General features: G+C 39.1%; 1 protein-coding gene across 2 annotated transcripts; it reads right to left on the reverse strand.

Annotated features, from left to right (window-relative positions):
* Positions 1-1,901: 1,901 nt before the first annotated feature.
* Positions 1,902-16,893, reverse strand: DDX3X (DEAD-box helicase 3 X-linked). 2 transcript variants are annotated; one of them, XM_066357588.1, is made up of 17 exons: positions 16,735-16,893; positions 13,688-13,745; positions 12,123-12,167; positions 10,481-10,613; positions 9,357-9,515; positions 9,173-9,272; positions 8,614-8,749; positions 7,836-7,921; positions 7,525-7,623; positions 7,255-7,415; positions 6,688-6,832; positions 6,469-6,613; positions 6,090-6,271; positions 5,892-6,009; positions 5,445-5,598; positions 4,743-4,882; positions 1,902-4,531 (listed from the first exon to the last, which is right to left on the reverse strand). In XM_066357588.1, exons 1-17 carry the CDS (start codon positions 16,777-16,779, stop codon positions 4,452-4,454), a joined length of 1,986 nt encoding a protein of 661 aa, XP_066213685.1. In that variant the 5' UTR covers positions 16,780-16,893; the 3' UTR covers positions 1,902-4,451. The 2 variants fall into 2 exon arrangements, with proteins under 2 accessions (XP_066213685.1, XP_066213684.1); XM_066357587.1 differs by having other exon boundaries at positions 12,123-12,170.
* Between the last annotated feature and the right edge of the window lie 2,242 nt (positions 16,894-19,135).

A 19,135-nucleotide genomic window follows, 5' to 3' on the forward strand; every position in this document is an offset into this window, starting at 1 on the left:
AGCTGGGCGTACAACAGTGCGGACCAGCTTCCGGCAGCACTACCATCTCCGCGTGCACCATTTCAACTGTTATCTATTTGTGTTTTGTGTCTTGGATATTTTTCATCAAACCCCTCCCAAGATGTCTACCAAGAGGAAATTGTCTTTGCGAATATTAAACCAGTTACACTGGTAATGCAGTGTTTTACTTAAACCTGACGAATGTTAAAAATAAACAAAATGGTGTAGATGATACAAATGGCATAAAATGAACAAAGAAAATTATAACAAAAGAAAATGATAAAATATGATTTAAAGATTTTTATAACATTTCACAGTACTGTACATATAGCATACTCAACTTACAACCAAATTGTGTTACAACCAGTCTGTTGGAACCAATCGTGGTCATAAGTCAAGCACTAACTGTAAAATTATCCTGAACATTTAATTTAGCTCCAGTTCTAATTAGAGGATATGAGGTGGTCATCTGTTTTGTTCTCACCCATTATATATATGGTTCCAGGTCACAAAACACTCATCCTAAAGAAAACCCAGTCGGGTGTAGGTCGAGAAAATGTGGAAAATGGAAGTCACTATAGAGAGGAAAACCATTAAATTGAGACTGAACACACTGAAAAATAAATCATAAACTGACATGAGGACAAGATAGCAATGCAGGTTTAAACAGAAGAGAAAAAGCTAACCTTTCAAAGTCCTGTAACTGCAGTGAATAAAATCTGCATTCTGGTGGGGAAGAGGGTAAGACCAGTCAACAGATGCTACTGAGCTTCAAAGGGTGAGCCTGTAACCATACTTTTAGAGGGTCATGGGATACAGCCAATGACAAAAACTAAAATTGTTTAAGCTAAGGATATTGGACAATTTCAAACACGCTCCAAGTCATTTTTTTTTTTAAGATTAAGAAACATTGATTTGTTGTTCCACTTACTTATGCACTCATTGGGTTTTTAAATCCTCAACTTTTTAAATTTTTCCATTGATTTGAGATGAAGAGGCATGTGGAGACATCAACTTGTTTCATTTAGTTGTTCCATTTAGTGGTCTACTTATTGCTTCTCATACGTACCTTGACCAAGGGTTGAGCCCACGACTTCTGGAGCACTGGATAGGATTGACACTGTATCCACTAAACCACCCAGCCAGGGCAGATTCTTGTATGTGCCCTGACCTTGGATCCAACCTGCAACCTTGGTTCATTGAAACAATGCTCCCACAATCTGAGCTACCATGCCAGGGAACTCTATTTAAGTCATTGTTTTCCCAAGTCATTTTTGTAAATAATTAGCTGGTGTTGAAACTCAGCCAAGAAATTAGGAACTTTAAAACCCAGTCAATATTTAGGTATGTATCATTTAAACTACATTATATAGTAAATACAAATCGGTTATAATCTCAATTTAGGCAGTTCTTCCAGAGATGTTGTATATTCCATGGTTCAACTTAGTTTCTTAGAAGGTATGTTCAGTTATGGCTCTTACCATCTCCAGTTAATCCGTAGCAAGCTGCCTAGTCATATGGTAAGATGTCATCAAAAAACAGAGGATAGAATGTTAGTGTCCATTCCATCTCTATCACCCTTCCTTCTCAATCCCCAAGTCTTTACCATCAGTCGTCTACTAAATACAAGCACTTTTCACCCAACTCATTCTTCCACTTCAACTATCCTTCCCGTCAAATGCTTCAAGTAAGATTCCAACCCATATCCAAGCTGCTTAAAGTGCAACCTAACTTACAGTACAACTGTGTATCAATCAGGACCTTTTAGGTTTCCATCTATTACAAGATCCTTTTTTTCCCTCATTGTATTATAAGTACTTATAGTACCAGAGCAATTCTACCTCCAAACATCATCTCAAAATTAGCACTGGACAGCAACCGAAAAAAATAACATCTTACAATTCAGGCAAGAGCACAACTTTATTTTCACCACTAACCACAATTGACAACAACAAAGGAGACTGTGCAGTTCAACTTTTTATTTTACTAAAATCAGAATATGCACAGCACATGCAGTGCTAGCATCTAAACTAATACAGTAAGCAATTACTAAAGCTATACAGTGAATCCTTACATTCAGCAAGTTTAAATCCATTCTTACATTATTTTTGAAACTTTATAACTGAAAATACTGCTTACTGAAAGAACTTGATCAAATGCTATTGCTGAATGTACAAGTCACTGATTATGCCAATACAACAAAGATAACCACATGTTTGAGGATTGCAATGTGCCAGACATTCACTGGAAAAAAAATACACACAACTAAACAAAACTCACGCAACAAACAACTTAGAATCTGGACACTTCATATCAGTGTTTTGAAGTGTTTCATTAATATCTTAAGACAAGTGTATCAAAACCTTGGCATGATTTAATTTCAAGTCGCCAATTTTGTTTTTTACTAACATCAGAAAGTTATGGCTACACTGCCAATGCCGGGTCTGCTTAATTTGACTTAAGAGTTTAATATGACTTAACATTAAAAGCTCACACTACCCCGAAATATATAATTTCACGCATACGGTGACATTCAACATTCAAGTGCCAGTGTTTTTGTACTGTCTTTTGGTCAAGTTTCTTTAAACTTTCAAAGAATCACTTTTAGGCTTACAAAAATAAATATTTGTCAAAATGTTCAATAAATATTACATAAAACTAGCAGCAAAAAGTATCTAGAAATCTGTCGTGTGCAAATAGTTTTCTTTCCAACTATCATCACTCCCATGGTCCCAAATAAATTTTAGAATATTGTCCCATCCCCCTTCCTAGACAAGCTGCGTTCAACAATCTCCAAGAGACAAAATAAGATTGGAAGTTTAAGGACACGCACACAAGACATATATATAAAATTCTCTGAATGTGCAATAAAAGAAGTATTTTGTAAAAAGTTATGGGCAAAATGTACAAGGGCCTAAACCTAGACTAATTGAAATAGCACCATAACAAATGACCTCAATACTGTCAAGTGCACCTACTTAATAAAAATTTTAGAACAAGGCACAATACACTTGAAAATCTATTGCACTTTAGGAAATTTTTGCCGTCTCCCTATGCCACTGTAAAAAGATTGAGCGTTTTGATCACCGCATTCTGGCCACAAAATTAGCACAGAATTCAAAGTGGCAGAGGCATTTTAGTGGTGGACAATGCTCATCTTTGGCCAGATTTAGCATAAACAGACTATAAATACAATGGAAACCTATGCAACTAAAACTGACTAAAACTGCACTGTATAGCAGAATTGACACCTTGTGCAGTTATGTACATATTTCCAACCTGTGTGATCTCAAAGATTTCAGTTTGTTACTCTTCTGGAGCCATCTTTACAAAGTCTATAGTAAGCCAGTTTAACATCTCAACGCAGCTTGAACAGAGTAATGTGAATCGGCATTTAAAATAAAGCCTGCTGCATTAATTCTTCCTGTTCATACCATCTTGACCAAAAAACATCAACACTAGCATGCGTTATTAGACCAAAAAACATCCAGAGCCCGAATGAGGGCTGGTCATTGCTGTGGTCAGCCATTCTACCATTTCAATTTTATTTATGGCAGGCATTTAAAAAGTCTAAGTAGATGAATTCTCCTAAAAACCTATTTCATGTTATCAGACCTTTAAACTTCCCCATAATAGTATGCCCACATTTGGCTAGCTCATAATTAATGATCTGCCTAAACATTGAAAGAGGAATTGCTGTATTTACTTGCATTAACTTTAAAAACAGTGCTTTGAATGTATGCATGTAATTCATACATCACCTCATCATGACTGGAATGGCTTGTTTAAAGACTATCAGGTTCTAAATACCTATCCAGGATAGAGTGAGCAAATCAGAACTTTAACTTAATACAGTTTGCCACATTAGAAACTAATTCCATTAATATGCTTCAAGACGTTTGTTGTTTGTTTTCCCCCAATCTGCAAGTATCAAAAAGCCCTAATGCAGGCTACCACATAAGTTTTTTCCTTATAATATTTATGGATGAATCGATGATTCCTGTTAAGTTGTATCACACCTGTGTGCCAAGGTTTGATTTTAGCCCAAGTTCAGTAAATTTATTTTGTCAAAACAATTGATATCTTGAGCATTACTGAGCCAACAGGACATCAAAATAAAAAGTTGTCTAAAGTTAAAGGCACAGTACATTAACAAACAAATGATCCTCAGTCACAAAATTATAAATGCAGTTTGGGGTGGGGGTTGGCGGGAGGGGAGTTAATCCAAACTACAGCAATGAAGTCTTCAAACCACCTTCTGAACAGGGCTGCTGATTGTTCCTTTCATCTCTTCATGTGACCTTGAGCTCCCTTAAAAAAAAAAATTCAGTGGAGAATCACAGCTGGTAATGTACTGCGAGTTCTTGAAGCTACACAAGGTATAGTCTGGCTAAGTTACATGTGGTTTCCATATTAGCTTGTTTGGCAGGGTGACCTACTGCAAAGCAGGTTCAGTTACCCCACCAGTCAACCCCCTGGGAGTTATAATTTCCTCCATATCCATCACTGTTGTAAAAGCCTCCGTAGCCACCTAATGAGAGATTCAAAAAAGACAGAAATTAGTTAAGTCATCCGTTATTAGATATAAATCTTTCCCTTTTATAAATACTTTGACATAAAATTGTAAAAAGCAATCCACAGAGCCTAACTTTCTCAATGTTTTTAATTATGCTTTGAGAATGATAAACTAAAAGGGGGGGGGGGGACCTTCCCAAAGACACGAGGTTAAAAATGAGCATTACCTCCTCCAAACCCTCTGCTGCCACCATGGCCACCTCCACCGCTGCGGCTGCTGCTCGCCCGGCTGCTGCTGAAGCTGGAACTGCCGGCACCACTACTCTGTCGGTAGTCTCTGGCACCAAATCCGCCGCTGAATCTACTACTGCAAGCACAAAAGTGTGCACTGGTTCACATGAAGAAGAAATCCCACTTAAAGAACTCAAATTCTTGCCCAAAGTCATTCTTTCTCCATTTTTAGAAACCTACCCAGGAACACCATGCCCAACAGATCAGATCTTAAGCTACTGTGTGCGAATCCCTTCTATTTCATACCTAAAAGTTGTACATCTATTTTGGATTGTATATTGTTTGTGTATGTATGCTTTGATTCTTAGTAACTTCAATGTTAGGAAATTGATTTGCATTGACCACAAACTATAAAAACAAATGGCTGAAAGAGCAAAAACAAAAAAATTTCCCAGTAACCAGTATCTGATTTTTCTATTCAATCAATTTCCCATCCAACCTTATTTTCTCTAATACTGATTTAAAAGGACTTAAGTCTGCTAGTAACTTAGTGTCACCCTTTCTAATAACACACCCTATACATAAAGGATCTATACAGCCTAATAAAATTAAGCTTGTTAAACTAATACTTGAAAAGTTTACCTTCGACATAGCACCTATCCCCCTCAATATCTCTACCATCTGTATCTGTGCCTCACCTCTTAGATCGTCCCCGACTGCTGCCCTTGTAGTGGTGCTCATACGCCATGTTTTCTAACCAAGATGGTACTTCTTGTTTAGCTTCAACGAGCAGATCCAACAAATCCTTTGTAATATTTACGTTCCTCTCATTAAAGAATGAGGTGGCAAGACCTAAAACAGTTCCACAAAGTACATAAATTATGTTCTTCCAATAAAGTAGCACAGTATTCTCACTTTCCTTAGTAGAATATTAAGTGTAATAATAAAAAATTTCCAATTTGCTATTTAACCAACTCAAAGTGCTTTGAACAAAATCTGACTTTTCTATCACTTCTATTGCTGAAATTATTAACTGTGTTCCTTGGAAATAAAAGCTCTTAAAATTTACCCTGAAAAGTTCTTTGCTGAATGTATCACACTGAAAAACAATGAGAAACAACCAGAACATCCAAGTAACCACTTACCAAGATTTCCTACACGTCCTGTACGGCCAATACGATGTACATATTCTTCAATATCACTTGGCAGGTCAAAATTGATAACATGTTTCACATTTGAAATGTCCAGTCCTCTGGCTGCTACCTGGAAAAGAAGTTTTGTTATATGGCTCACTTAAAAGAAAACCAATAAACATGAAAAAATAAATAAAAGATTATACATACTGCTGTAGCCACTAGAATAGGACTTTTTCCTGAGCGGAACTGGTGAAGGGCCTCTTCTCTATCTCTCTGAGACCGGTCTCCATGGATACTGGTACAAGCATAGCCTTCATGGTATAAGAAATCTTCAAGAGAATCTGCACCCTTTTTGGTCTCCACAAACACTAAGGTCAGTGAATCCTTGCCTAAATTTGAAAAATTACAAGGTTTTTGTCACTAATAATGGCTTTGTTCTCTTTGCACTTAATAAACATGCAAATTAAGACAATGAAATTTAAGACCATTTTAACAGACTGTTTTGAATGAGTAAAAGTAATAAAGGTGATCCAAATGGATTCTCATTACCTGAGGCACCAGAGTAATGCTAAAATTATCATTTTACCTGTTGCATTTAGAAGATCAAGCAGAAATGACCGTTTGTCTGCCTCTTCCACCCAAACTACTTTCTGTGTGATGTTTTCAGAGGTAGAGCCAACTCTTCCCACAGCCAAAAAGATATATTCATCCAAGAAATCACGAGCAAGCATCTGAAAGAAAAAGTTTTTATTAACTGAGATAAATAAATTCCTAGGTAAATAAAGTTTGCAGAATCAAACAATACCTGTATTTCCTTAGGGAAAGTAGCACTAAACATCATAGTGTGGCGAACTCCCTTTGGTGGCATAGTATCTTGTTCAACTATTCTACGTATCTGAGGTTCAAACCCCATATCCAACATCCGATCAGCTTCATCCAACACCAAGTATCTGCCACGGGGAAACATTCAATTTAGAACTTGAGGAGTATTTTATATTTTAGTACAGCTGTATCATTAAGTACAATTATATATTTATTCAGGTATTTAAATCCCTCACATCACACAATTTGATACATGTATGAGACAATGCAGGATTTTGCCACTAAATATATTGTCCAAAATCACATAGTCAAATTAGCTTTTACTGCTTGACTACTTGTCCCAGTGTGGTCATTGTCAGCCTCTGCTAAAATGCCACTGATTTTTTTAAAATTAAAATTACAATAAGCAAAGTTTTTAATAAAAGTTAAAAGATAAAATAAACCACTTCTTAATTTTAAAATTTAGAAAACACTAGTAAATATCACAAAACTAACTGCCAGTAATTTTAAAAATTAACATGACATTCCATAGATTTAAAAATTAACTTACTTGCAGAAGTCTAATCCAATTTTTCCTCTTTCCATCATATCCACTAGACGTCCTGGAGTGGCTACTAACAAGTGGCACCCACGTTCTAAGTCTCGAATCTGTTGACCAATATCGGCACCACCATAAACAACACAAGGACGAACTCTAGATCTGTATGAAAACTGTAAGCAAAGAAATTTTATTAAGTTCAAGGTTGAGATTTTTGCATGACCATAAAACATTTCATTAGAATCAATGAGAAAGCCAATAATCACTAAAACGCATACTTACTTTCCTGGCTTCCTCATAGATCTGCACTGCCAGTTCTCTGGTTGGTGCTAACACCAAGGAGATCGGGTATTGTTTGCGGCGCCCATACCGTCCATTTTCCTATGAAATTAATTTATAAATTAAACTCTTAGCACCCTTTTTAAAAGATTCATTACAACTTAATTCCCCCCCACTTCTGTTAACTTATAGATTATACTTGAAAACTATTTCACGTTAAATAGGTTGAGGTGAGTCTTAGTGTCATTTAGAAAGCTCTTTCTATCGCTACATAAAAAGGTGTACTGTAATTTACCATTTTATAAAATATTTACCTTCATGGCCCTCAAGGCCTCGCCTGGACCATCCGAATAAATCTGACTCAAGATGGGCAAAAGAAATGCTGCAGTTTTTCCAGACCCTTTAAAAGAGAACACACACTCATTCAACCACGGAAAAACTTGCTTATTGGTAGATGACAGTGTTTTAGAACTGCCCTACAGCTAAGTTAAAAATACCAAGTGACTTCTTTAATCCACTTGTAACAAGAGTCAACAAACTAAGGCTCACACTATCTTTGTAGATAAAGCTTTACTGGAATACAGCCATGCTCAATAATTTACATAGTCTATGGTTGCCTTCACACAACAGAGCAGAGAAGCAATAGGGACCATGTAGCCTCTTTAAAAATGTTTACTTTGTTCCTTTACAGAAAAAAGTATACCAAACTCTGATCAATAACAATGTAGTATTCAGTTCTTTGCATTAGTGCTTATAAAGGAAACAATTGACTTTAAAATGGTGTTAATTTCTATTTCAAATGCTTTCTTGTTGGTATATACTGCTAATGAATAAAGGATAGAATTCTCATCTTCCATAAGGCCAAATGATTCAAGTGGTATGTATTCAAGTGGGGTGATTTTGCCACCCTCTTTCAAAATGGTCAAACCCAAACATAATAAAGCTTATACTGAATTCAGAAGCTAGTAACTACCCCCATTTCTAAAAGATGGAAGGTGCTACTGTACTCACAGAGGCACCTTTCTCTTGGCCATATTCCTATGTAATCACAGGCTATTCTCTATTACTTTTACTTTTGTCAAATGAGCTTACCTGTTTGGGCACAAGCCATCAAGTCTCTTTTCTCTTTGATAATAGGAATAGCATGCTTTTGTACTGGAGTTGGGCGAGTATAACGAGTAAGCTCAATGTTTCCCATAATAATTTCTCCCATCTCGACATCACTGAACTGTCAAGAAATTCATTAACAGTGTCAAACTGCCTAGAAATAGCCATTTTTGTTTTGTACTTATAATTAAAAAAAAAACCCCAGCTGATTTGTACTTTACAGTTGCTTTACTTTAAGTAAAAATTATGTTAAATTTTGGGGGGAGAGGAATCAACCCCCCAGGCTTATCTACATCAGAGAAGTTTTGGGTGCTTCATTTGTTTGACCCATTTCCTATTTCATATTAATGGTGTCAGTGAACTGACTTTCTCCCTTTCCACAAACCAATGAGGCTGAGGCTGGTTTTTAAAGTACCTTTAAAGAACTGTTAAAAATAAAAGACAGTCATGGTCTATATATGCCTTTAGGAAGCCCATCTCATTTTGAGGTGCTGTGAAAAAATTTGTATTTCGTGTCTTTAAAAGATTAAACAAAAATACTTACACTTTCAATGTGTGGAGGACAGTTGTTGCCTGTTGCCTCAACTGGAATATCATCATATTTCTCAAAGTTAATCCCAGTGTTACCTCCAGAAAAGAGTTCCCTGAAATCAAAAGATTGGTAAGTTTGTTATTCTTGCCAATAAGGGTGTATTACATCACAATTAACATATATTTCAGAAACTTACTGTTCCAAGCGTTCACTTGGTGGGAGTGGTTTTGACCAATCATCCTCATCTGATTTGTCACACCAGCGGCTATTTCCACCACGTTCATATTTGCCAAAGCCACTTCTGTCACCACGGCCGCCAATGCCATCATAGTCACCCCGTCCTCGATCATCAAACCTGAACAGCACAAGCAATTAATCAAATCATATCATTTAACCAGTATCATATTCCTGCCACTAACTCTAGAATGGTACCTGAAGAGAAGCTGAATTATTCATTATGACTAACTTCAAGAATGTCAACAGTCCAATTCTGGCTTACTCTTTTTTGACAAATAAGGCCCTCTAATTAATCCACTGCATGTAGCATTTATATAACTTTATTTTCTAAAGTCAGTATCCTTCTTTATTTCTATAAAATTATATAGCCTACACAGGCCTCCTACATGCTAAAATTAAGAATAAACCTTGTCTATCTGAAATCAGCACATAACTTACACCTTCATAAAAAGCTTTCATCCACATATATTTAGTGGCAGGGAAAAGAAGAAAACAGCACACCAAGTATCAATTGTCCTGGTTATACTAGGATGTCATTTAAAGGACAATTCACCTGTGTGACAGACTTTGGATAAAAGGTAAAAAATAATCCTTACCTTAATTAAGATGTTTTTAGAGTTTTAGGCCTGTTTGCGAAAAATCAGGACACACAGGACTAACCACAGCTATTAGGCGCATGAGGTCAGTTCACCACACTTGTGTAATCAAAAATATAAGGTGTTTAAAAATTGTCATATAATCCACAAAAATCTCAACCAAATTAGGTCATTCACTAGATAAACTTACTTTTTTAAACAGAATACATAAAACTGAAGAAATATAAAAATAACTGGCTGCATTATGCCAAAGAGAATGTTCTTATACTTATCCAATTTCTACGTAAAAAGTAGAATTTAGTAAACACTTCTTACAGTTAAGAAAATATAATTTAACAATGTTTAATACATCCAAATCTCAAAGTCTATTGAGAGAAATATGCTTAATGATCAGGGTACAAGGATGAGGACTTACCAAATAAAAGATCAATTTCTAAATTGCTATTTGTACACACAAGTAAGGCGAGAAGAGAAGAAAATCATTTACCTTCCCCTTGACCCACTTCCACGATCACTGAAGAAACTAGACTTTCCTCTTGAATCACCACGAGATCCAAAACTGCTGTATGCATCCTTATCTTTACTAGAACTCCACCCTGAACTGTCTTTATCGTAGAATCCTTCAATTAAAATAAAAACACAAACCCATTTTAATGTATTATTAGAAATCGACAATACCTTAACCTGATTTTTATGTTTCTAAATTTGAAGCCCTCCACTCACTTATCTCTGCAGACTGCAGGGACAATAGAAATAATTCCTATCATGGTATGAGAAAAACAAGATTTAGAGTTGGTTTACATCAGCACTCAAAATGTTTTGTGTCTTTAATTCTCTCCACTAGAAAATACTGCACACTAAACCAAGCAATGACAATCTAAATATAAAAATGTTCAGAATGAATACCACCTCTAAAACATCAATAGCTTTTGCCTATAATGCAACAATGACGGTGCTGTTTACAACCATCAAATTCAATTTCCATTCATTCTGGTATGAATGAGTTTACTAGGAACCAGTTACCACTGTTTCAATGTTTCTTAGGGGTGATACTCATTTAAAATATTCTTAGGAGTATCATATTACTTGGTTTAATACAGTTCTTTTGGTTCAATAGTAAAGTTTAAAAATGGTACTCTTCACATTAAATACACACTGCCGGACAAAAATCAGAATACCTAGAAAAAAAGGAAATCCTCATCCTTACTCACTCTTAGTGTGGACCGGTTAGCTAGGGTTTATAGCTAGGGTATAGCTATAAACATTCAGTAAGAGGGGATGACAAAAGTATAAATAGGTAGAGGATTTAAAGACAAGGAGAGGGTTTAACTAGCTTCAGTGACACTTTATTAAATAGTTAGACATAGTTTACAAGGTAATTAAGTAACTTCCATTCAGCCTTCGCCTCTACTATTAGGCAGCCTGGTGACCAACAGCCTTAACTATATCAATAGAGGTTCTAAGATCTTTCAGCTCTAAAACGTCTGATACTTCCTTTCACTGATTTTTGTCACCATAACAAAGGGGGGAAAGAAACCACTAAATATACATGAGATTCAATTCTAGCTAATATATTCTAAGGAATAATGACAACACCTGTGATGATAAAGACACATTCTAAATAAAAAGAACGACATGATAACCAAATATATGATTATTGTGACAGAACAGATTTTATATTCATGTATTGCCAAGGACAACCTAATACAGACTGTATATGGATATGGCGGAATGACAACAAACCACATGCTTCTGTGGACTCTCCTCCACCCCTTCTTTGCAAGATAGAAATACCTGAGTTATCACGATGCAGTTTGCTTTATGTAGTAGGATGCTCACTCACCTTTTTCAAATTAAAATCATGCTGTGAACAATTACAGATTATGCACAAGACTAGTGAAATTGCACAAGTCCATGCCCTTGGTCTCAGAAAAGTATGACAAAAAATACAGAAGTTTCTACTGTATGACATGAGATTTTTCCTAAGTGGTTGAGTCCTAATATTTGAACTGGCTGACAGAAGCAGGGGAGAGCCGTGTTTACAGACTTCCCAAGGTGCCTCATTTCCCATAGGCTCCAACTTCTAAACTCAGTAAGAATTAGGTCTACAAATTGTTCAAAGGACTTACCTTTAGCAGCTTCTCTGTTCCTTAAGTGAGGAGGAATATAGCGCCCTTCTAAAAAAAAGAAAAAAATTTAAATGCCAAAAAAATATTTAACGATTCTTAGTAACACTTGTGCTATTAAAAAACGGTCCTAGAGAAAATTTTTTTTTACATTTCTAGCCTTCTAGGACTATTTAACTTGGAAATGGAAGGGGGTGGGATGAAATCTACTTTAATTTTAAATGGGTTATTGCTTTATAAAGATAAGTTTAAAAGAGGGGGAGAACAAGTTTGGCAAACAGAAGTTTGACTTGAAACCTAACAGTTAAAAAGTGTATTAATATAATTTCACTTGCCACTAGCGGTTCATTTAACACAATTACTTTAAAGGCCTGCTATTTCAGGAAATTGTTATAAAACTAACAAAACAGTTACAACTTAAGTACTGTAACAACCAAAAAGACTACTATGTAATAGACCACACAATTAGTCACTAAGAGGCTTTTTTGTTTCTATTCTGGTAATTCCAAAACAGAATAAAAAAATATATATGGAAAAACTTGAAAAGGGAAAATTATGTCAAGGAATTGGCAGTTTTAATTTGGGTTTGCAGGTAAGTTAACTGTTGCTCTGTATGCACGCAAGAATACAGCCTAGAAAATGGACAAGAAGGCAAAAACCAATAATGTATATTCACTAAGTCAAGTCAACTCACTTCATTACTAGTAAATCTGCAATTTAAGTTTTCTTTTTTCCCTTCTGGGTTGAATTAAATATTACTCTGTTAAGAGGACCAATTCCTAACATTCTTAGCAAGCATGGCAAAAACAGTAAAATTTAAAACAAATACTATATAACTATACTGCTCACAAAAATTAGGGGATATCTCAAAATGAGTATGAAGTGATAAGATATCCCAATTTTTGTGAGCAGTGTATGTGACCTGTGAGGCCCTTCTTGGCTAAAAATGAAGACACATCCTTTATAACACAGTCCTTGAATAAATACTGATCTCAGACCCAATAGCTCATACTAACCTCTTAAGATCTCCTAAACCTTAATACTAATCTAACAAGTCTCAATACAAAAAAAAAAAAAAAAAAAAAAACCCACCTCTGGGGGAAAAAAATTATAAAACTTTTACATCTAACTTCCTTTCAAATGAATGAATGATACAGTGACACAGCATTTAGAACCCTAACCACCACCACAAGAGTTCAATACAGCTTTGTTCTATTAGTTTAATGCTCTTCATGGAAATGGGGTAGCTGCAGCGATTAAATGTAAATCTTCCCTTTATTGAGTTTAACTGATAGATTCACTCTAACACAACCACACCGCCTCTATGCTGGGCTCATGTGTCCTGTATAGGTTTTTTAAATGATTGTTTTTACTCAAGAAAACCAGTCCCTTTTTACTACCCAAAAGATTAGTATTTTAGATTGATCGCTAATACAGAATTCTACATAACCCTGACATAATTCTTTACACAGTAAAAATTGGAGAAATTCTTAATTTTAAACAAATTTGATAAATATTACAATTTTAAAGCTCTAGTATTCAGTAAATCCATAAAATATTTTACTCACTGCTGGCTGTACTTCCTCCGCTCGGATTATCTGAAGAGTTCAGGTCTAGGCCAGCAAACTAGGAGAATAGAGGTAAACAGTTAGTGGCCAATACAGTGAAATATATAATACTAAAATTAGTCTCCCCGCTAGCATTTACTAGCACTATGTGCTCTGCCTGCCTCATGGAGCTGGTGTGAAATGCGACCAAGAATGTGCTTTGAAGACTGTAAAGTTCTAAACAAATATGAAACAGTATTGCTGTACATACTGCAGAAAGCAGCATACCAAGATATTGGTGCTATCCAGTAGAAACTGGATCCAATTTAAGTCAGGCATGGAAAACAAATTTTCCCTGTAACATTTTCCATAGTAAAAGCTCATGAAATTAAAATTTGTTAAAAATTTAACTACAATCATATTTTACAAATGTTTCCAGTGCCAACTTTCTACTTGAAATTTACATATTTCCGACCTACAAAGCACACCTGAAAATGTCAGAACAAAATTTTAATTCCTTTTTCTATAAATACTGCACAAGTATTTTTAATTAGGGTAGTGCTCTTAAGAAAAAATTAGTATTTCCACCATTTACTAAAGCACTATGGTAAGAACAACCCTGTAAAGGGGGTACCTACTTATTCTTCCATTTTCACCATTGAGGTAAGTTCAAAAATTGGGCATAAATAGCACAACTGGTATTCAATGCCATTAAAGACCAAGACATTCTACTGCCTTTTAAGCCTTACACTAGTAGTTCAAAAGCCTTAACATTCCACAAAAAGACCTGTTATATTCATTACAGTCAGTTGTTATGACTAACCAGGAACTACTTACAAGGAATTGGGGAGGGGGACTACACATACTAAAATATTTCATTTGTAAAATTTTTTTATTATTGATTTTAGAGAGAAAGCGAGATGAGAACAGGAGGGGGGGAAGGGAGGACAGAGAGAAGGAGAGAAAAACATTGATTTGCTGTCCCATTTATTTATGTACTCATTGATTGATTCTTGTATGTGCCCTGATTTGGATGGAACCCACACCTTTGCTTATCCAGATAATGCTCTAACCAACCCAGCTACCCCCGCCCCCCCGCCGCCAAAAGAAGTATTTTAAAAAACACAAAAGACCAAGTACCACACTACTGTTGCCACCTGTCTGCAAAGGTGATGTGCTGTACCACAAAATAAACCTTCTGTTAAAAGGTCAAGACGATACCATCAAATTGCAAAGTATCACTGAAAATTGGGCACATATGCTGTCTTAAAAAAGAAAAGGAGCTAAGAGTTAAATGCCTTATTTCTATTAGCAACAAAGCCGCCAGGCTTTCTCTCTATTACAACACACGGACACTTTAAAGCACAAAAGAAAAAAACTTTGCACTTGTTACAAATTTTATTAATTTTATACTTGGCAATTTTAAATGCTACTGTGAAATGTTATGATTACCCTGTTGCAATTTTCTCAGCTGCTGAATTCTAAGGATTGTATATTCTTTTGAATTACATCGATTACAAATTTCAAGTTCTTTACGACCCAGAATCTTAAAGGCACCAAACACCTGTACGGAAAATGTTAAAGCTGCCTAACACCAAATTTTTTCTCTCTGCTCCATTCAACATATGACGTGAGCAATTTGGAGAATCTAATGTAATTAATTCATTAATGAAAAAAATGTTCCCAAAGATCATTAAATCCCTAAAAATACTACACATAGCTACTTTAAAGTCTATGTAATTAATCTGTGTCACTAAATTTCGTTTCAGGATTATTTCGGAGTTCATGGAATGCAGAAGTTTACTGGAAGGTTCCAAACATCCTGCTGAGCAGCTTATCTGAAGGGTAGTGCCACAGCTGCAGAAAGTGGACTTCCTGCCACCAAAGCCCATAACCCCTCTCTCAGCTCACACATTCTCCTCCTTACCCCCCTACACCCTGAGAAGAGGTCATTCCAGTAGGAAGACACACCTTATTTCACCCATTTCAATATTTTACTCCACGGGCAGCAACAAGTCAACAAAACTTTTTATTTTCCCTCAAGCCACATTCAGGGTTATTTTTCCCCCCTTTGGCCCACTTCTAGATCAAACGCCACTAACATAAGGACACTGACACAATCGTCGTCCTCCCTGCTACCTTCCCCCCACCCCAAAAAGACAACGCGTGGCCATCGGCTGAAAATCGCCACACAGTGACTACGAAGTACAGAAGAAAAAGCCGCTCCACGTCCTTAACCTCTCATCTCTAGAGCCCAGCGCCACGGCGTACGAAGCGGCCCATTACTCTCCCCCCGCCTCCCGGAATCTTCTGCGTCACAAAACTTTCCACTCCGGAAACGCGGTCTCACGGGCCGCAGCGCCGGGCCTGCGGAAACCCGGCAGGAGCGAGAAACCCTGCGGAAGGGCGACGGAGAGGAACAAGATGCCCATTCCATCCTCCTTTCCAGGCCCTCACCGGCCAGGGACCCGCTGGTCCAACATCTCCCACTAGTGGGCCGCAGCGCCGCCCAGCCACCCAGCACCACACAAAGGAGGAGGCGGCCGCCGCCGCTGCCGCCATTACCCGGAGCGCAGGCCGCCCCCCGCGCCGCCCCCTCCCACATTCCAGGGCCGCGTTCCACCTCAGGCGCGCGCCCGCGCGCGCACCCCAACGCCGCCTGACGAGAATCCGAGCCGCGGGTGCACCGAGGGTCCAAGACCTGGTGGCTAAAAGGAGTCGCCAGTCGCGCACCGCCCTCACCACCCATGGGTCACTAGTCAGCCGCAAGTACGCCTCTCCGCGAGAGCGCGCGCCCCCCCTCCCCCTCAGCCCGCCTGCGCAGGCACACACAAAAGCCGCCATTGTGCTCACTCCGGGGACAATACCGCGGGCCAAGCCGGGAACCGGCCCGGAGACGGCCAAAGCTGGTATTCCTGTCACCTCCCCATTCTTCCATAGCCCCGAGCCACTGACACTCGCCAGCGAAAGTACCCGGGAAATGGGAACGAAGGATGTCAGTAAGCGCTGCGCCATAAGTTAGGCCAGGGGAGGGATTCATGCAACCCGGTGGGCTCTTTGCAGCTCACCTGCTGGTCCAGCCCGAGCGCATTTTCCACCGCCACATGACTCATCACTGAAGAGTATAGAGAACTCGGAGTCTTCCACTGCTGAGCGAGTGTGTTCGACTCACCGCGACTACCCACTCACGGGAGAACTGCGGCTCTGGAGCGGACGGCGCTGCCACGGACCTAATATACCCACTCGAAAGACTGCTACGTCAGCACGTAATACGTGTGCCCTCCCCCTCACACTCCCTCCTCCTCCCCCCGCCCTTACCTCTTCTGCCTAGCTACTGAGCGCTACTTCAGTTCTAATCTCGCGGGACTTCCTAGTCAGTCCCGTCCCAGGCTCGTCGTCCTACCTTAGAGCTCAAAGCGCCAAACGCTGTCCTAGTTCGCTCGAGCTTGTTTCCCGTTCGCCGCTAATAACTGCCATAAGCCTGGGAGTTCTCGAGATCTCGCGAGAACTCGTCGTTCCGCTTTTCGCCAGCTCGGAGGCTTTAAAATTTCACTTTAGGCCTCTTTCACGTTTTTTGCCCCTAAATCTCTGGTTTTGCTTTTCATTTACTGCTAGCGCGCGCCCTTTCTGTCTTATTTCTCTCGGTCTACGGACTTAGAGATGCCGTGATATTCTCCAAGCCAATCAGCCCTCGCTTTCCCGCGGGCAGCCTCACGAAAGTCGGAGTTTGGCTAAAACAGCCACGGAGCCGAGCGTCACGTGACCGCAGGTGCCGGACGCTGTGGCCATTTTGTGTATCAGGAAACCCTGGTTTAGACGGCTCGGAATACAGGGGGGTGCGAGAGGGAGCAGGAAGGGAAAACGGGGAGGGGAGTGGGAAGAGGAGGAAAGAGAAGGAGGGGAATACGCAGAAGGAAGAAAAGTGGGATAGTGACCGCGTTGGGAGAGGAGGGCAAATGGAGGGCAGCTGGGAGAACGCAGTAGTAGCCATAGCTTTACCCTGCGGTTGCCTAGGCAGTGAGGACGCCGCCTAGAAATGAAGTAGCCCCTCCTGGGTCACCCCCCAAACTCGAGCGCGCTCCTGCGCCCGCGCCCCAACCCCCCGCAGTCAGAAGACAATAACAATCACGCGCTGAAATTGAGCGGGCGGTTGCGCACCTTCTTGGGACCCCAGCCCTTTGCGGGTACAAGTGCTATATTGGGCCCCTAGTTTCCTCCCGCGGAGCGCCCAGCGGGTTAGGGCCGGTGACCTCCAGCGCTGTGCTGCCTCTCCCCCAAAGCCGAGGGACCCTAGGGGATTGAGAACAGCTTCTCGAGGGAACCTGGGGGGGTTGCGCTGGGCGCAGTCGGCCTGCCGAAGGAAGTATTGTGGCATTATCGGTCTAGGGTCGGGGTAACTCTCAGGCCACTGCGGTGGGTGCGGAATGGGAGGAAATGCGTTTCTACCCTCGAAGGAGCCCCATGTGGCCCCCTCCTAGAACACCACCCCTAGTTACAGTTTCCATGTCACAGGTCTTCATATGGAAGAAGATGTGCCGGCTTTAAAAGAGCGACTGCACAGAAAGGGTTCTTAGAAACGTTCCCCCACCACCACCATCCCAGCTTTTCTGACCCTCAGCCTGACAAATGATCCGCGGGCTTTTCCACCATCCCCCAAAGGGCCTTCTGCTGCCAGAATTCAGATAGCTCGATTTCATCATATGATTTCCCGCATACCACTTTCCCTTTCCGATTTCTAAAATTGAAATAATCTAAAGAGGTGAGGAGATAATATAACACTGGTCTTGGAGCAAGTTGCTAAACTGCTTTGGGTCTCAATTTCCTTGTTTATAAAAGGAGTCGGCTGAACTACGTGACCCAACCCAACTCCTTTTTATAACAGTTTTTTGTACCGCCCCCAGTAACCATACTGAAATAACAAATCACAGATACTAAAACCTAAACCTAACAACACGCAATTTCAAAAAACATGACCTAACTGTAGAATAAAAACAAAATGGTTATAATGAAACAATGTGTTTTAATATGTAAGTGCTTCCAGGCTTCAACACTAACTGATAATAGATACCTGCCCAAAGCAGTTACAAATGCAAACTGAAAAACTGTTTTTATAAGTCAAGTATTATGAACAGTGTTGCCATTGATGACTTTCGTTTCCTAAGTGGTGAACTCTTGATAATGTTTGAAACAAAACAGTACAATCTTTCCTCAGTTGATTTAGTAGTTATATTCCTGCAGGAATCAATGTATCAAAACTAGACAAAGATATTTTGTGTTTCTATGTAAAATAGTGTTTATTCTGAGGAACTAGTTTTTAAGTGTGTTCAGCTTGTAGACAATCTAGCATGCCTGGTCCCTGCCCACTAAATGCCAGTAGCCTTTGCCAGTCATTGTGACAACCAGAAATTCACAGATTTCCACAATGAGTCCTTGAAAGCCAATAGGCTGAATGATGCCTCAGGTCCCTTT

The sequence above is a fragment of the Saccopteryx leptura genome, chromosome X (assembly GCF_036850995.1).
Source record: "Saccopteryx leptura isolate mSacLep1 chromosome X, mSacLep1_pri_phased_curated, whole genome shotgun sequence".
Lineage (NCBI taxonomy): Eukaryota > Metazoa > Chordata > Mammalia > Chiroptera > Emballonuridae > Saccopteryx > Saccopteryx leptura.